The following is a 25,313-nucleotide window of genomic DNA, read 5'->3' as shown; positions in this document are numbered from 1 at the left end:
GTGAAGAGAGTCGTCCTCAACATATTTGAAGGTGATACTTAGCCTCAGTTTCTTGCCTCGACGAAAAAGTTCGCCCCATTTCAACAGCTGCTTTTCAACAGCAGTCCAATCGATGTCGAGATGATCAAACCGTTTCATCAGGTCGCGTTGGGATCGATCATTCACCGATACAGCGATTGAAGTGTCGTCCGACCTTACCCTTCCTTTACGGGGGATCTCCCCTTCTAACAACCTCTCAAGCTTACCCTTCAGGGTCTTCGGCCAATAAGCACTCGGAGTCAGTACTAAATCCTCTTCAGTGTCTCGCGAGAGCACCTTCTTATTTACTGTAACTTTCCATTCAATCGTATATTGGATGCAGTTTGCCGGAAGCTCGTCACTTAGCATCCCATCGTGCCACTCGGATAGCTGAAGCAGTCTGGGTCTTTCCGGCTCGTGTTGGCACAGGTCTTCTAGATTGTGCTCGGAGTGATAGTCGGGGGAAGGGCTGAGCCCACAGCTTGACGCAGGAGTGCGACCGTAGTATCCTGGAGTGGGAGCATATTGCGAATCTTGGTCTCCAGGTTCAAGTACATGGGGTTGAAAATCATGTTCATGGGGATATGAATCAGTAGTCATCGTCTTCGTCTGAACGCTCCAAAAAATCCAACGTCAGCATGATCACAACCAGTCAGTCAAACTTGCTACACAAAGCAAATAAATATTACCCACTATTACGGTCTCTATGCACCGCGGTCGGTGTAGTGGTGCGTGGTTGACGGGAGTGGGAGTCGAATTCCTGCCACATCTCCAGACGAGAAGAGCAGACAACCCTTGTGTTTGGCCTGTTTGCAGGGCCAACGTTCTAGAATGGCAAAGAGCCATACAGGTCTAATACAGAAGCTATTTTTATGCTGTTATTTACACGTGTATTGAATTACTGCCAAGACAGGGGTTCAGGGGAAGAGTAACTATAATAAGTATAGCGTGTTTCATAAGAGGGTTCGAGATAGATTCCCCGTGTGCAAGTGGTGAAACTAATTTCGATCCATCCTGTACTGCAGGCAAAACTGTATCTGTATTTGCTTAGCTGAGTCATCGTTTTGCCACGCATTGCCGCATGTCTCAGATTGTCTCATTGTGATATTGTAAGTTACAAGCCTTATTTGGGCAAGCGGTCTAAGAAGCCAGGGTCACTGATGGTATCCAATCAGAACTCGTTACTCTCGAAATTAATTTCCGGCAATCAAGTCACATGAGTATGGAGGTATAACTGATTTCGAAAACTACTGTAACATCCAGTCTCTTTTTTACCTGGATAGCATAGTTGGATATGCTTGAAAGAGGCGTTTGAAATGTATAGTCAGGTACTATTTCAACGCGACTCAGAACTGCGCAATATTGGCGGTTTGAAAAATGCTAGCCCCCAGCATATTTGTGGTTGGAAAAACTGTTGTCATCCTTTGCATGGCCGCGAGTCTGTTACTTCACGGTTCCACCTCTAGCATGAAAAACTTGCCCTTGATTTTGATACATTATAGGCACATTACTTTTTTCTTCCCGAATTTTCATGCCGGCGCATATCGCGATATCTCTGGCAAATTCAATAGCTCGGAGGTTTGAGTTGGACAAACATGTGTAATTGCTAGTCACTTGCATAGAAAAGACTTAGCACAAAATGTTGCCGATTCATCCTTTCCTCCGAAAGATTCTCACAATAACGCAATATCTCGACGGACTTCCTCCATTGAATTGTATTTGCCATTCCAGCAACCAGAAATGACGGATCCGAAGGCCAGAGTATCCACAGGTGGGAATTTCCGCTGTGAGAACAAACCCTCAGCAACCGCCACTAGCTTTCCCATTTCGAGAGTTTTTTCCAGCTCGCTGTAGGGGACGCGCCCTGTTTCAAGCTCGAAAAGCATTGACCCAAAGGCAAATATATCTGTGCAGATGCTGATTTCATTGCCCGGCTGGAAACTGCACCATTCATAGCAGACTAAAGGGGCTTCACCATCGATACCAGAGCCAGCGAAGTCAATGAATTTGATGTGCCTGGCATTATTCACGATGACGTTGTGACAGCCAACGTCTGCATGAATAATCCCCTTGCTATGAATATATGCAAGACCACCCGCGGCTTCCAGCGCCCACTGTAACTTCACGGCCCAAGGAATGGCAGACTTGCTGACACTCTGTAGCATGGCCCGAAGACAAGTTCCACGTTCCAACAAGAGACCTTCCTCAGTCACTTCGCAAGATGCAATGTGTTCATGGCACCCAAGTCGCTCATAAGAGCGAATTTCAATATTGTAAGCTTGACGTTCGAAATCCCCTGATGAGGGACGGATTTTGATAACGATATTTTCGTCGACAGCATGGACTACCGAGACTGTACCAGCCGCAATGAAGGAATCGGCTCGGTTCAAATTGGAAAAGGAATTCATTTGGACGACAAATGGCTGAGGTTTCGAGAGGAAATGTTCTAGGGGGAGAGAAGGGTAAGTTGCTGACGGTATATACGGCCACCCAAATGAGACTAAGGGATAGCTTTGGTCACGTGCCGCTTTGAGCTATCACAAGTTGCTAGACTTCGCCATTTGCTTTTTTTGGGTACCCATGGGTTTACCCATGAGCCTGTGATCACAGAAACTACTATTGTAGTACAGCCCATGCTACGTAGAAAACCGTGTAAGATCGTGTATATTATTGTTATTTGGTCGAAACCCGTCCCGCGATTTTGACAAATCCAGATCCCAGACCCAACGCTTGCCAAGAGTTAAATTGACAGTAATAATCATTGCATGATTGACGTTCAGATAAATTGAGGCATCACGGGTGTAACTCTGCTGGAAATATGTAATATACTCGCGAAGATACATTGGCCAATAAACAAAACGGTGTGATTTGATAGATGGGGTGCTCGCTCTGCAAAGCTGGACAAAAGTGAGACAACTCGTGTCTTGGACTGCACATCCCTAAAAATGAGTAAACTAGATTATCTTGAGCTGTAGCCAGTGCTTTGAAGGTGGATTCCAATTTCCACCCCACTTTCTCACTCAAGCTCATTCCCGAGGTTCCCTGGCATATTCGGCTATCTAATCGATAGAATGCTGTTTCCGTCAATAATGCTCCCCATGACAATCCTGAAGTAGTACTTACAGATTCATAAGTCACAGTGCCAGTGGACATGCCTGAATCGCGACAGTATGGGCAAGGGCCAGCACGAGTACTACTTCCGAAGATCCCAAGAGTTGGATCAGGGAGAGCATCCTCGCAGTAGTTTCCTGTTTTCTTTGCCTTGTCGCATTTTTTATAATAGCGTTTCTCGATCGTATGTTTGTTTGCTCGGGAGCAAAGGCGGTAGGTTACTGTGGCAGTCGTATAGCTACACATTTTGAAGCGAATTGATGCACGGAGGTGTTTGGATGAGAAAGTGAAACGTCAAAAGCCCGGGAGCGATCACTGGAGTGACTGTTTTTTTGACAATATCACCCGTCAACATGCCTTCCTTATATAGCAACTTACTCGCACGGCCCTTGTTTTCTGTGCACCTAGTATCACAATATCAAAAGCCTCTGCTCTACGTACATCGTATACGTAGGCTGGTGTCAGCGGAGCACGTACCGCCCCAGATCGTAGAAGAAAGACAGACATCGACGAAATCATACATAAGTACTGAAAAGCAGCTGGACATTGAGAGGTTCCATGAGTCTGGGACAGATTCCTAGTCGTTTGTAGCCTGGTGGGCGTGTACTAATTTTACTTTACGTAATAGGCGATGTATCCTACGAGCATTGGTATCATTCGGAGGCTGCTTTTGATTGGCCAATCACTTATTGAACTACGCGCATGGGTCGTGCTTATGTAAGAGTGTATGTAGCCAATTACACTCTCCTGTCTTCATAATCTTCCCAATCTTCTCAACTTTCTCAATCTTCTCATTCTTCCCAATCTTCCCAATCTTCCCAATCTTCCCAATCTTCCCAATCTTCCCAATCTTCCCAATCTTCCCAATCTTCCCACCCTCTTTGCTAAACCCATGGTGCCAATGTGACTTGCAAAGTCGAGAGCCTAGGTTGGGTGGTAAATTCTTGCTCGATTATCACATATTGCCTCTTCCTGACCTGTTTGGCTTCATGTCCTAGGTACTGAAATATGATCTGACTATGTAAGACCCTTGATCATCAACTCGCATATCAATTTAATGGCCGATGCAAGAAATAACAACAACCTTGCAGGTCACACTATCAAGAGCTCTAGACCTTTTCAGTACATCGTACAATATTGTATTGTATCAAAATTTCCTTTAATCTCCTTCAAGGAGCAAGTCTATCTGACCCGCCTCATGCGGGAATTAACAAAAATGCGGCAATGATGACGGTCGGAGTAGATTATGGGACATTGGTACTATTCAGGAGATGTATGATCATGCTTTTCTATAATTACCTTGGCGTCAGTACTTCAAATGAATTCTATTTTGCTTTCAGAGCATTGCTGCAAAGTTGTACATTTTTTAATCTCCGCCGGCAGTACGAGTATTTACAATTTTGTTTGACTTATGGATATATCAAGTAACCTTTGGTCTCGTATCCTCGGGCTCTTTCGATGCTGCAGGATGGCAAGGGGACAGGCACGAGAAGACCCTCAAGGTTTGGATGCTCTTCTGATATTTGACGACAATCCAATAACTATTGATTCAGCCGAAGGCTATTAGAATTCAGCACTGCATTCTCGTCCTGCTTTTGTATATATTTCTGCTCAACGCCTGAATGAGCTTTCAGTGAGTATTCCGGACACCATCCAATCCACATTTTTACTAACGAATAAATAGGAAACACCACCTGTCCCAGATTTCGAGATCGGTGATATGCGCATTGTCCAGGAAATGGCACCGGAACATGGCAAAGACACGGAGACATTTTACCTCCTCCAACAAGAAATCAGGGATGAGAGGAAATTGCCAGACACAGATTGGACTGTTCGGATATTGTGGTTCAAGAACTACAAAATTCCGTGGGGTGAGATGGCCAGAACGCGCATTGGAAGGAAGCTCCTGGTAGAATGGGGCCTGCAGCACCCGGCCTTCGAAGTGTTTAGCGAAATGTTTCCTGAAGACGATTTGACGGTATCTGATCCGTCCAGCCCTTTGCCCTAATAGTCTTTTTATGTAGCTGAGTTCGAACCTTATATTAAGGGAAATACTTGGAGTCCAGTTTGGAGAGCGGAAGAGCAATTGTTAAATAGTACCTGTTCACATTAAGGACCAACTTCGGTTGAGGCCGAGCTCTCTCAAGAGTATGGGACCAGAATCCTCGTTAAAGACCGTGCAGGAGTGCTATCCTGAATAGTCACAGCTCCTCTAGGTTTCGACCAATGCTTTCTGTCTGGGAAGATTCATTGGCGAGGCGGCCTTTGCCAATAAAAAGAGACCCTCGTCTACTTACCGACTAGACATGGCAGGCTCAGCGATTGGAGCTAAGCCGACAGATATTTGTGTATAAGAGGTGCGTCAGTCTTTGAAATAATGATCCCTTCCTATGAAGATTCATTTGCAATCTTCTATATTCCAAGCAATCTGCGGAAACAACCTTGAGATCCTGTCTTTCCAGCCTCTGATGTCTCATCTTCAGATTGTGCATAATTTAATGAGGGAAATACTTGAAAAGGCGAAGAAGAAATTTGTCTGCCCATTATGTCTCATTTCATATTCTCGAGCCGATGTTGCTTTCGGACACTGTCGAAAGAAGGGAGAGGAGAAGAGGGATTTGAACGAGCGAGAGAGAATGAGGAGCAAGATACACAGGGAAATTGGATCCGTGAACATTGGAGGGGCCTTCCGTGAGTTTCGAGAGGCTCTGGCTATCGCCTGTGGACGGAAAGAGATCACCGTCGAAGGGCTAGGGCTAGATTTCAGTCAATCACATCGTCGACCATACGGCTCCTGCCTTGGACGCGACTTTATTCTGAAGATGATGAGTGACGAACTTGCAGAAAAAATTGATATATTGAGAAACATCATCGGTATTGCCGGAATTCACTATGTTTGTCCTTGCTGCTGGAGCGGATTCGCCACCTCCGCCAACGTGCTGGAGCATTGTGGTAAAGAGAAGGATGAATATCATCAAGGCCTTCTCTCGAAGAAAGTGGCACCTTTCGTTGAAATTTATGGGGAGCTCATGGGACGGAGCATCGATTTTACTACTTTGGATATTGATTATGATGGTCATGGGGTCCCCGATTTCCATCGGTGCTTTGAAATCGACGAAGTCCTGAAACAAAGAAGTAAGTTGGGATTCCATTAGGGGTGGAGAAATCAGTGTCTAACATAGTCCATCAGGCTGGTATCAAGGAAGACTGGATTACAAAAAAGGCATGGGCTATGGCCTCGGGCATATTGTTTTCGACGATTTGGATGGAGATTTATATCTATCACAAAAGAAAGATTAAACTTTGCAGCTCAATATCTGAACGAATTCAATTTTCTTAAAATTAGACTATAAAGGCATCCCAAGCGCTTACAACATAGACTTAAAAAGAGCGAGGCCTGTTTCATAGCAAAGAGCTTCCTCTCATGGAAAGCGCACAACATCGAGTTTGCTTATTTTGTTCTTGAGTCAAAACAAAGAATGATAAACAAGAAAAATAGTTCGGGTAGCCAAGCAAAAGGGCTGTAGAAGCTGGCGGCCGTGTATTTCCATGTCGCCAGTGAGACTGCTTGATGTCCTGCGCCGTTAAAATAGCACTGATTCCTCAGATTTTTTATTGGGCAGAAAGGAACGAACCTCGTGCTGTACCGTGCTAGGGATGTCCGAATCAACCAACCAATGAAGCGAATCACTGTAGCAATGGCATTTTGGTAGTACAGTGCCAAATTGGCAGGAACCGATCCTCAACACTACAAGAAGCGCATTCATTGGTTGGGGTTGATTGCCCCACCTACTTTTGTGACATGGTGTTTGGAAAGATCATGTAATAAAACAAGGGGTGCCGATCAAGACCGGTATGGAAAAGCAAATACATATACCTAAGATTCTAGACCGATATCTACAGGACTCCCAGCGCTAATAAAAAAAACCTCTCCAGCGATGCTCCCCATGGTCCGACCGGGATTTCTCCGCCGAAGGATTGGCCTCTTAGCGGAGTCACGGATGACGAACCTAGTACTTTGTCGATTATGCACGTGCAAGGGTTGATGCAAGCGACGCACTTGTTGGCGCGCCCAAGTGAGCTGCAAGTTAGTATATAATATTTCTGGCGACAAGGTTTCCAATCCTATCTTCATCAGGATGGCTGTCAATCCGGAGCATGTGGGCTCCATTGTCGATGTGAAGCCTCAGTATGAAACTGAAAGTCGTCAAGGTACGCTTGACCATTGAATCCAGCAATGTGGTCCACGAAACATCCAAACAATGCAGCTAATCATGAATACACTCAGAGCTTACCCATTCGGCTTCCTTTTGGAGCACTTCAACAGAAGTCGACCCCTCAGCTATCGGTGCACAGGATGACGGATGCGATGTGGTTTGGGGGCCACTGCCTCCGAATTGTATATGTAGGCAACATGAAGCCACAGGGCTGTTCGTGGGACATGATTGTGTTTCTTTCGATCGACGTTGCATGTTGAGTTTCTTGAAAAAGACCTCCCACGCACAAAAATACCTTCAACCTCTCTGTGAGAGCTGGAAATTTGATCCAGCAGATATCAAAAAGGGCTTGTACACGTCAGTGGCGATCAGCTTGGAAGGACAAAGCTTGAAAAAATTCAAGCTTCTCACTTTCGATGCTTTGGCACAGCAAGCGCTGGGTATCTCTGCGCCAGAGATTTTGGATTTCTGTTTGAGGTACCAATGGCTCAATGCAAGAATCTACTACTACTTCATTAAGCGACGCCGTCATGTACAGCACTTGGTCAAAGTCAAAAAAGTATGCTCTCCAAATATTCCCCATTCCCGGTATCCAAAAAAAGACTAATGCATGGTAGGAGCTGGACATCTTGGATGCTGATCCTTTCATATGCGCTGTGATTCAGAACGCATATGAATGTGTTGTTGCAGGACAAATAAAAGATGCAGATCTGGATTTGCCGCTTTGCTTCTTCATCACCGAGCCCCTGAAAGGGCTATTCCAAAAGCATAAGTCTACTGGAGTCATCCTGCAACAATTGAAGTTGCTGAAGTCTCGTTTTGCCAGCTTCTGTGACAATGCCCTCAGGAATTGGAATGAACCGTTCGACACCAATACAGAATTTTTCGACGAGTTTCGATCTTTAGGGCCTGTAGCACTTGCGAGGTCTTTGTCTGAAACGGCTCATGCGTCCTATCAGAAGCTCAAGATAAATTCTTTCAAAAGAGAACGTCAAGCCCTACAGAACCTGAATGAAATCAGCAATCGCTTATGTTGCTCAGTGAAGGAATGTTCAGACGCTGGAGTCCTAAGTGCCTCAGAACTACTTCAACTTTCCAAGGTAAGTCTGTGAAAATTGGCTTCTGGAATCATCACTCTAACATAATACTGTAGGAGCTCTGTTGTCTTCGTAATTTCTTTTCTATGAGAGCTGTTCGCGACGGCATGAAATATAGCGGCTCTTTAAAAGAGACTGTGCAACAAATTGATAGCCTTGTCAACATACAGCATGAGCTCAATGGCTCAACTCCTGCGTTATATTCAGTGCTTCAAGCCGGGAAGCAAGCAGCGCAAGGGGACTTTTCACTTGCTGAAAAACTTATCAAGATGTGTTCGTCCTACTCGGTCCAAAGCTCTACATCGGCAGGCAAAAAAGCTTCATCTCTCAAACTCATGCACCCTATTGATGATGGAAAGCTTTTGAGGCGGAAGAACGAAGAGCATATTCCAGCTCCTTCTGACGAGTTGTTTAGGACTGCACCTTTTAGCGCAGGTGTATTTTCAGACCAAGAGCCCTCAAGGAACGAACAGATGCAGTACGGCCCCACGACCCCAGCGAGCATTGTCGAGGGAAATGGATGCCTACATTCCCGCCGAGGTTTCAAATTGCAATTATGGACATGGCTTTTGAGGGCTCAATCTTTCTGTGTGGAGTAATGATTGGTGTATTGGACACAGAGGCGGTGGCATATTGGCGAACATTTTTGAAAGATGGGCATGCTCTTTCTCTTGCAAACTTCCCTACTTTGTAGCTGTTGACATTCCGTTCATTTGATTCAAAGTACCAATCTATTTTACGCTGTGCTATTTTCCACAGATTTTGACACATTAGAAACGTAGATATCTCAAATGGGGAAGGAGTTGACCTAATTCTCAGTAGACATAGAGTTTGGGAGGTAGTTGAATCTAAGATCTGATGTCCTGCCCCTGAACTCGAAGAAAATATTACTATGAATAGGAATACATAAAATCGAAATGTATTAATTTCCACAGGATTTAGGTCACAGGGGAAAAGTGAACCTTGACCTCAAAGGTGGAGCAGACATGCTAGAAAGGGCAAGCCTACAGGCCTGTGGCACCTGCTCACGTAGCGTTGAGTAGTCGCGGGAACAGCGCCTGTGCTTCAAGCCGTATCCCGTCATGCAGCCATTATTCGCATTAAAAGCGGACCAATGCCCCGTCGTCTCATGTGTGAAATCATTCACGCTGACTTACCGCTCAGACATGGAGAGTAACAATTTCCCACCTCATTCCGCCATACCTCCGCTTCACCATCTTTCCTGCCCCCCTCAGCGGGCGTGGGCTCTCAATTCATGCTTAACCCAGATGATCCCAACTTTGCGATATACCCTGAATCGTCATTTCATTCAAACAGTACCTTTCTACCGAACTCCGAGAATCCATATTTAATGCCCTTCGGGGGCCAGAGACAGCAGCGTATGGTGAGTCCAGCATTCAGTTGCAGACAAGAACTGATGATTTCCCAATTTTCCAGAATATTGGCCCATATCTGCTCCTTTCATGCCAGAGCCCTCATCACGTCTACCCATGAACTTGTGCAACTTGGGTGACGACAGAACCTTCAACCCTACCTGTCCCACGGATCCGTTTCATCAACACAATAATCATCATATGCAACCTCCCATTCCCCTGTATGGAAATCAACAGGTACACGATGGAAACAGTGCGAGCTTTGTTGCTACAAAATTGAAACCCCGAGAACGACATATATCCGATGACAAGATACCTGGTTCGCAAGCTCCAAGCGAAATGCTTCGAGGCAATTCTGATTCTTTAGGATCTACTCCGGGAGTTTGCAGTTTCTGCAGGAAACGAAAAATAAAGTGCAGTTCTAGATTATCAGGGAAATACCCTTGTCACCAATGCTCCGAAAGGGGAATGAAATGCAACTCTGCGATCCTGTGGGTGAATCAGGGAGAGTATCTCAGTCCTAAATCTAAATCCCATCATTCTACCACATACCTCGACTCGGAATCTGGGAGTAGTGATTTTTCTACAAGGAGTTTGATCAAAATGGAACAAAGCACCACGACTTTCGGCAATGCTAACAGAAAACATTGTGGTAAGGACACAAAGGAGCACAGTGAGCACTCGCAAGCTTTGGATCCAAAAGACAGGCAAGTAAAGGTTGATGGGATGAAAAAGTCTTCATCAACTCATTCACCTATTCACTACAACCTTACTTCATTGCCGCTAATAAATTCTTGCTTGCAGAATTGAGAATCAATCTCACAGACCTCAAACTGTTCCAATCGCCTCGGCTTCGGACCACCAGACTTCATCCTCACATTTTGTCTCTGATCGTGAGCAACAAAAAAGTGCCAAGCCGTCCCTACCATACCACGACAAAGCAACGGAGCCGCAAAAAAACGTCGATATTCAAGCGAGAGCAGATGCGCAAGAAAACCCCCCTAGCCTCCCCAACACGAAGAAAGAGGGAACCGCCTACTCCTGTGACCAGTCTGATATTGATGAAGATGGGGCCTGTCTCGTCATCGATGCAAACCCGACGCATTTAGGGCCCCAGGCAGACTTGAATGGCTTTCCTTTCTATATTTGTTGGCAAAATTTCAGCTTTGATGACGGGATTTGGATGTAGGCGACCTTGATTACCCCCTGTTGAATCAAGCTTATAGACAGATCACATCCCGAATGCCGTGCCGTCGTGGAACTGACAGAGCGAAAAATCAATTGGAAATCCAGAGTGTCTCATGCGCTGCTGGAAAGACCCTGTGTGGCCAGATGCTTAAGCGAAAACCCGACCGTTGGATGGCCAAGGGTAATCTTCGAGAACAAGTACGTCCTTAATCTGACACCTAAGATATCCTTTTCTAACCATGCTGTTATCAGAAGTAATTGCTTGTGAGTCTTCATTCGCGAAAATCTTTGGCCCTTATTAATAGTGTGAAGGGCGTTTTCGATAGTGGGAGCAACAGTTGGTATTGATAAACCACCGGCTACGTTTCGACCCAATTTCTCGCAATTTATTCCGGCTATTCTTCCAAGCCTCAATCCATTTACAAGTGCTATATTGGAAGCGGCAAATCCCACCAAAAGCCTTGCAATTTCCAGTTTGAACATTGCACGACCTATCGAAGGTAGCAAATTTGAAAGTGGTATGTAGCTCAGTCGTTCGCAGAATAAATACTAATATCGTGCCCTCTAGACTTCCGCACGACCCGGAAATGGGTCGAAGGTCCCGACCCAGCACCGGACCCAACTGCCGGTGCCCCAGATAACCCAATAAAAGCCCAACTGGACCCAACTTTTGCATAATTCACTGTATAAAGTGCTTTACTCATCTGGATTGAATACTATAATTTTCTATTGTTTTGGTCACATCAAGACAGACTTCGATATTTAGTAGGAGAAGCAATGAAACTTTATGAAAAAAGATTGTTTATGAGGATAAATAGCTTGGTTCAGTGCTAATTACTTTTTGAAATCTACGATTTCTATCAAAATTGTACTTAACTTGATGTTTTCAGAATATCTAACATACAGACTGTAGAAATAAATCTTTACAACATATAGTGTCAGTGTAGATTTTACACAGTGTAAAACTAGAAAAAAATATAGTAGAACATCCTTTTTTTTTTGAATTTTATTGATTAGAGAGGAGTTTTGAGACAAATTAAGCCTTGAAAAGTTTAGAATTTATTATATATACTCTAGATCCCCTTGGTTGTGAAGCTTTTGGTTGAAGTCGAGAAGTTTGGGTGAAATGTTTTTGAGAATTTTTGAGAAATAATGTGGGAATTGGGCTTTTATTGGGTTTTCTGGTGATTTTACTGGGTTTCCCGGGTTTTCACTGGTTTTTTTCCGGGTTATACGCTAATACCCACTTATTATGTACTCTATAGACCAATCAATAAGGAGATAGTATTTAGTCCCAGTTGATCTATCACCTCTGATCTCTTCTGACTATTCTCAATTGTAAGTAATAAACGCGCTCCCTTACTTGCTTTACTTTACATCAGTTCTTTAAATCTCAATTGGATGATGTCTCAAAGCCAGCACTCTGATTTCGCATCTTCTTTTTACGGTGGAGAGGCTGATGATTCCTCATTCATATTAGCTCAACCACCTACTCCCTCTTTAACCAATTCTACTATCAACGAACACCTTCGACGACCGGTTGAACCACCTCCAATTCCTTCCTCCCTTCAACGCGTTGGTCCCGATCGAAAGAAATCATTTGTTCTCTACGACCAAATGGCACATACTGAATGGGTGGAATGGTGGCTTCAAACCGACTTCGGTCGGAGAAGCAAGTTTAGATGGGACTCAGCGCGCCATACGGAGGTTTGGCAAAACTACCATCAGATTGCACATGGTGTAGACGGTATACCAAAGGTTATGTGTAAACGCTGTGGAAAGGCCTTGGAGCATCCTTATTCAATGACTCCTGGTAATAACACAAACAAAACGTATTATCATGGTACATCAACGATACAAAAGCATCTGAAGACTGCTACATGTGTGCGCTCAGGAAATAGGAGGAAATCAGAGATTACAAACTTCCTACGAAAAGAGGTATGTTGAATATTCGATTTATAATGTTACAATACTTACAAGTTTATCTATTTCTACTATCTAGGAAGGCTCATCACAGAATAGACCCTTTGTACAAGAAGATTGGGAAGAGGAAATCCTACAGTTCCTAACCCTGAACCGGTTACCTTTCCATCTGATTGAACACCCAACATTCAAACGCATTATCACCAAGGCTCGCTCGGCTCCCTCTACTCCATCAATTCCATCATCCGATACAATTCGCCGCAGGCTGGGGAGCATGGTTAAAGATCGACACGAACGGATTCTACGATCGCTACCCCCAGGATCGAAGATATCAATTGCACTTGACTGTTGGACATCTCCTTTTTCACAAGCATTTATGGCTATTACTGGCTATTTCATTGATGCTGATTGGGTATACCGTGAAGTGCTTCTCGGATTTAAACCCCTTCAAGGTGCACACACTGGAGCTAATCTGAGTGCTGTTCTACTGGATACTCTACTTGAGCATAATCTCGAAGAAAGAGTATTTGGTTTAACAACAGATAATGCTGCCAATAATAAGACTTTGGTGGAATCTCTTCAACAGGCTCTTTCTGATGGTATCATTATTATACGAATTCCATGCCTCGCCCATGTTATTCAGCTAAGCCTCAACCAGCTTCTTGATCGCATCAAGGCAGTTCCAACAAACGATTCAGCTGAGACAAAATGGACTGAGAAACAATCAAGGCTAGCCCAAGCCAATGCACAGGATACAAAGCGTGATATTTCTGTTGCTCTCAAAAAAGTTCGCTATCTTGCTATCTATGTGAATGCTAGTCCTCAGCGCCGAGAGACATTTTACAATCTTCAGACAACTCTAGTTAAATTGGTTCCAGTTCAAGACGTTCGAACTCGTTGGAATTCTACTTTTCTGATGTTACGTCGAGCTTTACGACTACGTCCCTTTTTTTCCTTATTCTGTGAAGAATATGACTGAGGAGCTTCTACTTCACGATGAAGAATGGCGCCAAGTTCATTATCTTCTTCATATCACTGAGCCATTCTTCAACTATACGACCCAACTCTCCAAGACCCGAGACATCACTGCACACTATGTCTTCAAGATCTACAACAAATTGTTCCACCATCTCGAAAAATCAATGGCACAGCTCCGACGCAAGCGGGTTCCATGGAAACAAGATATGTTGCATGCACTTGAAGCTGGTCGTACTAAGCTTGATGAGTATTACTCTCAGACTGATGATGTTCGAGGGCATATCTATGCAATCAGCACAATGCTTGCACCTGTGAATAAATTTAAATTCTTTCTTACAAGTGACTGGGACCAGGAATGGCGTGATAAATACCGGAGATCTTTCCAAGAAGCTTTGGTTCCATACCAGGAGAAGATACAATCTCAGGATCAAGGATTTGAAAGTTCACTTGTTACTCGCCTGAGTACAAAGCTGGATGAGATGTTGGATGAAGGTGGAACAACCCCTCAAACAGTCTCTGATGACATAAGCCAATATCTTGACAGTGGTAAGTTCAAATACCAATATCATACAAACTATATACTAACATTTAAAGATGTCATTCATCTTAGCCCACTTGCATTTTGGAAAGAGAACTATACCCGTTTTCCAGCAATCGCTGCTCTTGCCCGTGATGTCCTATCTTTTCCAGCAACAGGTGCAGGTGTTGAACGCCTGTTCAATACTGCTCGGGATATTTGTCATTACCGTCGTGGTAGGATGAAATCTCGTACCATTGAAGATCTGATGATGTTTCTCTGTACAACTAGATTTGATATGGAAGAACAGGAAGCAAAGCTCTTAGAGAAATTCTTTTCTCAAGAAGAGATTGAGGTAGCCAAAGAGGAGAAGGATGAAAAGCTTGATGTTGTTGAGATTGAACCAATCAGTGATACAGAGGAGCAGGAGGATGATATCCAAGAGGATAATACTCCTTTGATTGATGTTGATGGTGATTCCGAGCCTGATTTGCCAGTATCTGGTGAGATAGCCCAGATACGGTCGTCAAGTAGGAAACGTAAAGCTCGGGAGGATGATGATTATGTATATCAACGTATTGCATGAATACAATATCTGTTTGAATCCAATAACAATAACCCTGAATACTGAGGACTGTTTGGCCATTACTCAAATATACAGAGAAAATCGGCATAATTTATGCAGTCTGTATTTTAAGTTGTTTGCATTGTTTGTGACCCAACTTGGGGCCCCAATAACCCAGCTGGGTCGAAGGTCCCGACCCGGCACTGGACCCGGGGCGAAGGTATGGCCCCAGAACCCAACCCAAGTTGGGTTGGGTCCGGGTTGGGTTGGGTTTTTTCCGGGTCGTGCGGAAGTCTAGTGCCCTCAGAGCTATTAAACAGCGCCATAAATAAATGCGTCGATGCAGCAAAGCAGGCAATAATAGCGCTAGTTCACCAAGTGTACTCGCGAACACGATCATCACCTCGTTCCCCTCGCACACTAAAAGAGCTGCATCGAGCTGGCTTCAAAAGCCTCAATGGGAGGATTTGTCGAAACCTTCTTTACAAGTGGGTCTCTATTATGAAGAATTATAAAAGGTCGCGATATACAGAGAGACCAAGCTGGTGGCCGCGGGCCGTCACATACGCGCCTGCCAGCAAGTTGAATTGCCTTCGTAAGTGTTCGTGAAACATGATGTTACACTCACTAATATCTCAAAGAGATCAAAGAAGTTCTCTTCTATATGTTCTACGGAGAATACGGTCCTGCCCCAGTTCGAGAATTTTATAACGCCTCGATGACCTTAAACAAGATGGAAGAAAGAGACCGGGAGACTCTCAAATGGTCTTTTTTAATTCGAAGAGTATTCAAGGCAAATAGAGAGCTACCTGGGTACCCGTCGGCTGAGAGCTCTTACTGAGAACCAGCTGGTAAGACAAAAGGCTGCCTGAGAACACTACAATCTCTCAATATGTATATTGAGCATTTCAACGTGACATGGAGTCTCTTCGAACAAAGCGCGAAATAAGCTGGTATATAGCTCGTCACAGTTAGAGTTGGAACGTAACTGGATAATAGTAGCACTATAAGTATAGCAAAGCAGAAATACAGATATACATATTTGTTCATGCCCTAGAAAGCTACGACCTATAGTCGCACATGTTCTTCAACAGCCAGGTCTTACTCACATCGTCGCTGGCAAAGATGACTCGCACATTGTCCGGGTTACGGATGATCACCCTACCATTTCTATGGACTATCACGCTTGTGCTTCCATCAAACTTGCATTTGGTGAGCTCGTGTGTCGCCTGGGGTACCAAATTTGCTGTGCCTTTTTCGTGACATAGAGGGGTTGACTAGACAGTACTTTTCAGTTCGGAGCTGAATTAAAATGCTAGTAACGGGAAGACGCAGGTTGATCAGCAACACGAACTTGAGAAAAAAGGGGCCCAACTGGGCGTTGCAGCCCTGCCAAACAGGAAACACCCGACTCACAGAGTCGTTCTCTCCTTGGGACTTTGACGCTAAAAGCAGTTCAGAGATTTGACATAATCCTAAAGCATTAGCAAATTCAATATGAACTGAGTTAAAAACTTTCCATTTCAATCCGCTTAAATGCACCCTTGAACAGATGTCAAGGTGTTTAATCAAATTAGATTGTGTATATGCATCCTAATATACATATTTCAGCCAGACAAGGGTCATTCTGAAAGCCAGAGGGTTTGATTATTGCGTGCGCATCAATTTTCTGTAACCCTTCGCCATTCCTTCAACCATTTCTCGCCAATAAAGCCTACTAGTATAGAAAAGCTTTACATATCGTCTGTCGGACCATGATGTTTGTAACTATCATCCTTGGCTTTATGGTACTTATAAAGAAGTCTTTACGAGCCAGCGCTCTATGATGCCGGATCTTTTAATAAAGCTACCTGGGACCCATCTAACAATAATGCGCGCTGTTCGATTCGGCGTGCAGAAAAAAAAAGGCGGTTGGTAGAGCGGCCAATATCCTACTTCTCCTTAATTCAATTACTTAAACATACTGTTCGCGCTAAATATAACAGGAGCTCAAGGGGAATCATACCAAGACACGCTTCCTTCTTCCAACGGCCGGCTGAGATCAGCAAAGCAACGGTCCGCTAGGGTCCGAGGCCATGTCCGTCTCCTCCCACCACCCAGCACCACTCACCGCGTCAATCAACATCACCAAGAAAGGGCGTCCAATCTCTGGATTCTGTCATGAAACTATTGTTTCAAGGATCTGATGTCGTTTCCTTTACACGGAGATCTAAACCTTCCATTCAGACCAAGCCCCATGTTGCCTCTCCCTGCTTCTAACAGCCTGTCTCTGTGGCGCAGGTCTCGCCATCACTCTTCAAAAGGCATGAAACAAATGAGTAGTGCGATGAGGTGATTGATCAATCAAACAAAATACTGAGCCAAAACATCTTCAGCAAGCCTAGTCCACGGCGTACCCTCGTTTGATTCTCAATTGCAACCCACGATTAGACTACCTTGAAGCTGCTAAGACCTTGTACTAGTATTCCAACCATGCACGACTCGCATCCGCATACCTTCTACCCTCGTACTTCACGACGCAATCACGGCTCTGCTTGCCTTGTTATGGACTGTCTTTTGGTATCGACACTGCACACCTCAATGGCGAGACAGCTCGATTTACGCGCGGAATATCGATGAAAGCAGCAGCGAACGGATGTTTTGCAGTAACAATGGGCCCTTGAATCATGGAAGGGAGAGGCAGTTCATCGCCCCACTAGGAGCCTTCGATGCCGCTATATAAATCATAAACTAGTCGTTGGGAAATGAGAATTGCTTGCAGCCATCTGCTGGGAATGCATGCGCTAGATAAGTCTACTGGACAACCAATGCAGTGAGTCAGTCCTTGAAGATACATGATTTGTGAGTTTCAATTGCTGATACGCCTTGCATCTGAGCTAGCCCAACCCTCCATCTCGTCAAGAGGCACCTATTCACCATTCCCTGTCAATCAGCCTTTGCTTCTACACCCGGCAATGCTATGGATACTGCTTCATGTCTTTTCTACGACACTATTTTGAGAGATTTGGGCAGGATTCCGGATATACTTCTAGCAAACAAAAAAGTGCACCACAAACGGCCTCGGATGCTACCAAATAAGATATGCAGGTAGCAGGCACCACTCTTATCCCATCGCTCGAACTCGAAAATGAGAAAACAGCTTCCGCCTAAAATGCTCCACATTTAGAGCCCTACCTCCTGGAAAATTCAAGCCATTGATAGCGGACGCTTTTCTGATTCTCCTAAACTTAAAGTGAGAAGAATTTGTCACGACATTGACTGCCAAGCACCACCTGCTAACCAAGTGACCTTCATCGGTAGCCTGAATACTCAGATCATCCTATTCCTTTCTACAGAATACAGAAAGAAAGGTTTCCCGATCCATATCGCCGTTGACAAGTTTGCTTCCGTTTCGTACAGATCCACCATGAACAGCATGCGTTCGAAATGAGCCGCGTCCCTGGCCATCCGCAAGGTTACCATTAATCACCATCGAGCTCTCGTCTACATGTGTATAGCTGGAGCCATGGCTGGCGTTGTCAACTTTCTCCAGAGCCCCATCGGTGATGTCGATAATGCTAGAGCTCACTGTGAACAAAAAAAAAAATCAGACTTGGCGTTCAAATACGCAAAGGCACATTGCGTGGTGGATGAAACATACGTTGAGAGCTTGTCTGTTTATCGTTTCCGATGGCCGAGGTTGACGAGCAATGCTATCATTAAGCCAAACTTTTAGCCAAAATCCCACATGAAGAAAAGGAACAACATACAGCAGGGTCCGAACGCGAAGGGCTTCCCCTGGCTGATTTTTGGTGAGATGTGGTGGATGATGCGCATTTATTGTTTCTGGTCATATTGAGGAATAGAACTGGTAGATATTCTGAAAGGTTTCTGGGATAGACTTGAATGGTGGGAACAAGTTGACCTTTTATTTGAGGTAGTGCAGACAAGAGGGATTAAACGAACGCCGACTTTTATAGCCGAATCCACAGCCCGTAATATGAGGAGGCATGTGGTAATTCTCCCGCATGAGTAACCATGGATACCAATCTTGCTGCCCAAAAAGTGCTTGGATTGATCTACCAGTAAGAGGACTAGCTGACGCAAGCGTTTTAGCGAAGCGAAGGTCAAATATTAAGAGAACTGCCTACCTCGGACCACTTTAGGGAATGGGCCCTAGCAGATCTGCATGTTCTTACCTAGGAGAATCAAACCTTGGCAGACCGCCTATTACTCTCGTGCTATCAGGAAGAAGGCAGGCTATTTGACAGAATGTACATTATCCTGCTTACCCAGATACGGTAGCATCGCAATCATTCTTGTCAAATCGAAGTTGCCCGGAAAATGTTATCTGAGGGACCCAATGTCACATATACCCCACTGACGAAAAGCATGTCTAGTCTACCGAAGGCCATTCCCCCCCTGTGAGTCTCAGTCTCACATCAGCTGTACCGCCATCCCTGCTAAGCTCGCTTCAACGTGCTTCATCTTCAAACAGCGGTATTTGCCGTCCGTCAAGATATTTCAATGCTAGCCATTGGATCTTCCGTTACCATGCATTGGCAGCGGTGGAAGAGTCAGATTTGAAGCCATCGGTTAGGCTGTCGTTCCTAAGTGAAAGCCGTCGGCTTCAAGGTGACCCAAAACCAAGTTCAACACCCCTGGAAACGACATCTCTTGATTCAGAATTCCCGAATGCTAAAGCTTCTTCCCTGGTTATTCTAAGAACTACACGCGCTCGCGAACATCCTTATTTTCTCGCCTTCGGTCTACGAGGTCGGAGCCTCCGTTGTTTCCCGTGGTGGATTTATCATCGCGGTCATCACAGTCTGACAGTTTAGCTTGCTGTTTTGCCATGATCCCCAATTCGCTGATTCATGGCTCAACTTTTGCCACGATGTGGATAATAAAGAAGGTTTGTGATGCGTGAAATATCAACTACAACGTGGAACATACAAATTAAACCCAGGGCACCACACTACCACCTCCCACGAAGCGATAAAACTCCTCCTACTTGCCTCCGTTACCTCTAAGCAATAGAGCCGGCGATGACTTCCCTCTTGCGATACTAGTTGCGACCACGCGAATCTCTGAACGAAACCCAAAGCATGGAGGCGGAATCCATGTTGCGGCGTGTTGAGTCAACAACTTTATCAGCGAAAGCAGCGCCCCCAGTGCCTTATTTGACGATCCGCTGGCAGCTGAGAGGATATGCAACTGGCCGATCCCACGTAACATACGGGGATAGACATTGGACTGCTGCCAAAATCCATCGAGAGATATCTGGTAGCGCCGACATCCAGAGTATCCCCAAGTGTGGGATTGAAGAAGCTTGATGTACTTGAGGGGAGAATTGAAGATTGATTACTCCAGGATTTGACAAAGTCGGACGAATAAAGAGGGTTGGACGCCATTGGTGTGACCACGTCTGGCAATGAAAGCGCTGAGCTCAACATTGGTGCCATGGATGATGACGGCATCGATGCCATGTAAAGACGAAGAAGTTGCTCTTTAGCAGCCTCACTGGGCTCATGGAGTAGCTCTCCAGTGCCATCCATCTCCAGACCCTCCAGGTTCATGGCGTTGGTCCGGTACGTGAACTTATTGATCGCCTGAACGAATTTGTTTTGCCGGACATTCAGCTGAGCTTGACTCCCTCGCCAGGCCAATATATAGGCGGCAGTCTGAGCTGACTGTCGCTCCACCAGGGCGTCGATAGTCTCAGGCGTTAACTTGAATGCCACCTCATTCTGCCAAACTAGGTCAACATATACGACATATGCCTTGACGTGGATTGGCGGAACGCTGAGCGTACCTTCCGCCTGCACGCTCTCATCATTCTGCGGCCCCATTTCGGTAGCATTGGGCAATATCACCGAGCATAGCATCCAGACAGCATTCTCTGGTGACAAAATCTCCATCAGGCGGTTTTTTTGTCTTAGAACACTGCTCAGACAAAGCCTGGGCCGGCTCAATCGCTTCAAAGTAGCCATCAGCCACGGGATCTTGGTATCCAGCACCACAATGGGGGGTTTCCGCGGCGAAAAGGCAGCGGCAGAAGCAGGGAGTAACATATTAGGCATTGCGAGTTTGAGAAAATTGAGTACTTTATGCGTTTGATGACTAGCATATTTTAATAATGTAGTTTGGAACGCATTATCACTATCTTACTATTAGCTCGCTCAGTCATACTACCCTTCGAATGTGGCGTAATCATAGCGCCTTCTTTCAAAGATACGTATTTCTTTTTGCCTTTTGAAATACCTTGTATTGACGCTAAGTGTTAAGTGGGACTGTGACAGGATCTGAGGATTGGTCTTTGCTCGTCCTAAATTGGAGTTCGGGGCCATGGCGCTCCTAGAGCCACTAGCCTCTCACGCGGGGTTAGCAGAATTAGTGCGAGAGCTGGTGGCGTATGATATACAGGCCCCCACTGCTTGTGGAATGAGGAGCAGTGTCCGGCCCCCGTGATCGGAAAACAAGCTAGACTACCAAGCTGCAGTATTTACCTCCAGCTGACTGGGGGCACAGAATTGCCAAGTTTCATATCTCTCGCCCTGTAAACTTGTGCATTGATTGCTTTTGAACCGGATCTTCCTTCCTTGCGTATTTGGTAATCTTGCGTCGCGTGATTGTCCAGGATAGTTCTTAGCCGTCCCTCGGTCCTTCTTATTTAGCCCCTGACATCACAGTACTTTGATCCTGGCTCAGAACTGTTAGAGAGTCTGGGTTTCATCGGCAAAATCAGTGGATCTCTATCTTTGAATGATTCTTTCTTCTACGTACACAATATCGCCAAGTGTTCACACAACTCTCTCCGTCGAAAGTCTACAGCACCGCCTAGCTGTATCCCTGTCCTTACACCTAGTGGAACGCAATATCCTCAGTTTTATTCTACTTTGGGGCCTTATTTGGGTGTCATAAAGTCATGGCAAAAAGGAAGGACTACCAGCCTCTTTCTGAGGATCCCCAGCTTCACAGTATAGCTGTTAGAGCCCAACAGCCTTTGGGAGCTAAGAGAAGATGTGTGTCACCATCTTTCCTCCCAGAACAACACTCACGGGAGACAACCTTGTCATGGGTCAATTCTCAGCTTTCGGCAACAGACTATGCAGATGTGGAAAGAATACGGACAAAAGTCAGATCAAAAGGCGCTGGCTTCCGAAAGTTCTTCTACACGACTGTCTTACAGAGTCTTAATCAAAACACGCGTGCACAGATTCTGGAACTGTGGGCTGATACTATGGACTCCTTTCTCCTGGATATGTTAAATCTACGTTTAAGGGACATCGAACACACCATTTCAATGGATTTGAAGGGATATTGTATGGTTTTTCTAGGACGCAATCTTCCATGTGTGTGCTAATAGCTCTAGACGTCCTAGACACTCTGTGTTACATACTACTCGGCAGCCATGGGATGGAACTCCCATATGCTACGCTTCGCAAAGCCCTGTCATCCTCTGACATCAGTCTTCATGAAAGAGAGGAAGTGGAAAAGCTTCTACTTCTGAGTGAGATCGAAGGATTGGGATGGTACGAATATATCGCGCGTGTGACCGATGCCTCATGCAACATGCTGACACGGTCGAAGGTTTCAAAACAACGGTGGACTCATTTCATAGCTTCAGGAGGGGTTGCCGCTACAGTGATAGCTACAAAGGGGGAGGGCGCGCAAGTTGACGAGATCATGGGAAACAGCACTACAACAGTTACATGTTTACAAAATTTATCCTTCTTCACACAGACCACACTTGTTTCTGGATCTATATGCCCTTAAAATGGTGTACTTGTACAGAGCATGCTACCTGCTCGTGATCACATAGGATGGGATTCTAAACCAGTACAATAGCGGGGGCTCGACGTAGGAGGTTGGGCGGCTGAACGCACACTCGTTTAGTGTCTTCTGGCCCATATGCAGAGACTGCTGCATTCGAGGATCCCTGGAAGGGAGAAACCGATGATTGTCTAACAAGCCTCTATTGTCGCGCTTTCCCAAGTCCCCATAGGCCGATCTCCGACACCTTGCTAGCCAAGTGTCAACCAGAACCACTGTGTACTCCTTTTATTCGGCGAGAAAAGCTTTTTGAGTATTATTCACAGGTGCTGAAATCGGCTTGAAATGAGGTGGAGGATGCCATGCTCTCAGCCTTTATCGTCAGGCAAAATGGACCGGGGGAAGCCTTTCGTGAGGTATCAAGGTGCGGGCTATACAAAAGGAAGAAGTTGTCAGCAAATATAAAGGCTCTTTGGAACGCCGTACTGGTGATATGAGGGATATTTGGTTGCATATAGCTGCCCTTGATCGGGTGGGATTGATTTCCCGTCTCCGGCTCCGATATCTGAATCTATCGATCGATGGAAAAGAAGAGAGCTGAGAATGCAAGACGCAATTTCTGGGACGCCCGCGCTGCGGCTGGTGTAAGGTAGGATGGGAGAAAGCTGTAAACTGCATATCTGCTTGGTCAGTCCGTCTAGAACGTTGATTTCTTACGATTTCTCGCATCGCACAACGGCCCCTCTGCTAGCTTGTTCCGGCTGTTGACCGTAATGGGCCAAACGGATAGAAAGTCGGTTTGTGCTCTACCCCTGGGACTGATTCCTCGGGTAGAAGTCCCCATCGGGACGGACAAAGGTGTTCCGGCTACCACAGGCTGCCCCCTCCAGTACCCGAACTCAAACCATTCAATCAATCCAGCCTGGTCACAACCGCATCGACCATTCATTCATCGAGAAATATACGCAAAGTAAGACAAATCAGAAGGCCACTGGGTGGTCTTTCCCTTCATCCAGGCAAGCTCCAATTTCTGTTATTTGCCATCCCGAGGAAAACAACAGTCACACTTTGTTATCTTAGCTAACCTCTCTCTGGCATGAAGTCTGGATCCAAGCAAAGCGCCGAATCTCCACAGCACGAACCCAACTCATTCGATAAAAGCCCTCCAAAGCGGCTGGCCAAGAGATGCTCACTCTATCGATGCTCGCGTCGAGCCCCAACTCGAGCAAGGCCATCATATGCAGAGCGATGGGAGTTACGTGGCCCAGGACTGGGTTAAATCAAGCAGCCACTGTATGTTTGCGAAGACATACCATCTTTGAATTCAGGCACTCCTATGCTCAATCTCTCCTCTGTTCTCAGTGCTCACTGGTTCTTCGAGGAGTCAGTAGACTGAACCAAGTGAGTAGGCTTGAAGGAAAGTGGCCCTCTAGAAAGATTCCCTCATTGCCACCACCCAATCTATCAATTGGTTCATTATTGAATTTTTGTGAGCTGACGTTTTTCTGAACAGATGTTTGTCCATATCACGATTACCCGACCAACCGAATGAGAAATAAATGCGGCCCTCCAATAAGCCTGGCTTCCCTCGCGACTATCTCAATACGATCTTTTGGACGTTTCCGATAATCGAAAGAAAGAACCGAGTCCTTACAGGCATGATCGTCGAGTACTTCAATTTCCGATATCTGCCACAGGCCAGTGGAATTTTGCCACGGTGCACGCCAATTTTAATGGGCTGTATACGAAGCGGACATGCATGAGAATCTCACCAGTTTGCAAGAATGACTGTATGCCTAAGAACATACTCTCTCGTCATATCATAAGCGTCACAAGAGCGCACATTTCCGGAATTGTGTGCCTTTTCTTAAAGTCACAGGTCACGCTCGTCTCGCAAATCGATGACTTCTGTTGCGTCAATGCCCCATATTGCAATCAGTTTCCTGTGAATATCAGGATTCCTCGCTGGCTCCGGAGAACCTCTTTCTGTCATTACTGTTGTCATTTGCAAAGCCTTGTTCATGTCCGTGATTCGCAGCGGATACTCGTTTGAGCTTCCGAAACAGCCCATGCAGATAAAGTTGTCACAGCCAAATTGATATCCCACCTGCCATATTCTGATGTCGTTGCAGTTCTCGATTGCCTCCACATATCATCAAAACGAGGCGTAAAATTCTGCTCACAAGTGATGCGAACAATAATTGTAAGGTTGCCTCCGGCTCGGACGTATTTAGAGAGCTTTTCGGAAAGGCATTGGGCATATTCGTTCAGGCCGAGTAAACCCTTTTTCTGAGACTCCATGGTTTAGAATATGCTGGGGTTTGTGCTTGCGGTCGTCACTATCCTTCCTCTCAGAGACAAGCACTCTGGGAACTCACACTGTGTGACTCAGGATTGTCCTATCAGAAAAGGACTACAATTGAGCTGGAAGACAGATTCCTAGATAAATAGACCTCTGGCTTTTGGGATAACTTGTGGCCTAATAGAGATTCTGTCAAATCTTGATCTTTCAACGGGGACAGAGGCGTCACTGAATGGCGCAACACCATCATTTAGAAAAAACAAAAAACG

At 45.4% G+C, this 25,313-nt stretch overlaps 7 protein-coding genes across 7 annotated transcripts; 5 read left to right on the top strand and 2 right to left on the bottom strand.

Annotated features, from left to right (window-relative positions):
* Positions 1-1,691: 1,691 nt before the first annotated feature.
* N7506_005623 (uncharacterized protein) lies at positions 1,692-2,426 on the bottom strand (the record flags this gene model as incomplete). The annotated part of the gene is made up of 1 exon (XM_056954916.1): positions 1,692-2,426. One exon carries the CDS (start codon positions 2,424-2,426, stop codon positions 1,692-1,694), a length of 735 nt encoding a protein of 244 aa, XP_056811893.1.
* A 2,441-nt stretch (positions 2,427-4,867) lies between these two features.
* Positions 4,868-5,137, top strand: N7506_005622 (uncharacterized protein; the record flags this gene model as incomplete). The annotated part of the gene is made up of 1 exon (XM_056954915.1): positions 4,868-5,137. One exon carries the CDS (start codon positions 4,868-4,870, stop codon positions 5,135-5,137), a length of 270 nt encoding a protein of 89 aa, XP_056811892.1.
* Positions 5,138-5,765: 628 nt separating this feature from the next.
* Positions 5,766-6,429, top strand: N7506_005621 (uncharacterized protein; the record flags this gene model as incomplete). The annotated part of the gene is made up of 2 exons (XM_056954914.1): positions 5,766-6,264; positions 6,320-6,429. 2 exons carry the CDS (start codon positions 5,766-5,768, stop codon positions 6,427-6,429), a joined length of 609 nt encoding a protein of 202 aa, XP_056811891.1.
* An 839-nt stretch (positions 6,430-7,268) lies between these two features.
* Positions 7,269-9,042, top strand: N7506_005620 (uncharacterized protein; the record flags this gene model as incomplete). Its single annotated transcript, XM_056954913.1, has 4 exons — positions 7,269-7,341; positions 7,418-7,905; positions 7,964-8,446; positions 8,500-9,042. The coding sequence occupies 4 exons, from the start codon at positions 7,269-7,271 to the stop codon at positions 9,040-9,042; spliced, it is 1,587 nt and encodes a 528-aa protein (XP_056811890.1).
* Positions 9,043-11,058: 2,016 nt separating this feature from the next.
* On the top strand, positions 11,059-11,653 carry N7506_005619 (uncharacterized protein; the record flags this gene model as incomplete). Its single annotated transcript, XM_056954912.1, has 2 exons — positions 11,059-11,202; positions 11,573-11,653. The coding sequence occupies 2 exons, from the start codon at positions 11,059-11,061 to the stop codon at positions 11,651-11,653; spliced, it is 225 nt and encodes a 74-aa protein (XP_056811889.1).
* Positions 11,654-15,476: 3,823 nt separating this feature from the next.
* On the top strand, positions 15,477-15,828 carry N7506_005618 (uncharacterized protein; the record flags this gene model as incomplete). Its single annotated transcript, XM_056954911.1, has 2 exons — positions 15,477-15,582; positions 15,629-15,828. Coding segments are annotated over 2 exons (306 nt in total), but the record flags the coding sequence as incomplete, so codon positions are not given.
* A 4,317-nt stretch (positions 15,829-20,145) lies between these two features.
* On the bottom strand, positions 20,146-21,049 carry N7506_005617 (uncharacterized protein; the record flags this gene model as incomplete). Its single annotated transcript, XM_056954910.1, has 2 exons — positions 20,146-20,160; positions 20,207-21,049. The coding sequence occupies 2 exons, from the start codon at positions 21,047-21,049 to the stop codon at positions 20,146-20,148; spliced, it is 858 nt and encodes a 285-aa protein (XP_056811887.1).
* Between the last annotated feature and the right edge of the window lie 4,264 nt (positions 21,050-25,313).

Source organism: Penicillium brevicompactum, assembly GCF_028827555.1.
Source record: "Penicillium brevicompactum strain IBT 35665 chromosome Unknown utg000004l_segment0_segment0, whole genome shotgun sequence".
Taxonomy (NCBI): Eukaryota; Fungi; Ascomycota; class Eurotiomycetes; order Eurotiales; family Aspergillaceae; genus Penicillium; species Penicillium brevicompactum.
The sequence above is the reverse complement of the archived record's forward strand: the minus strand, read 5'-3'. Positions and strand labels throughout refer to the sequence as shown.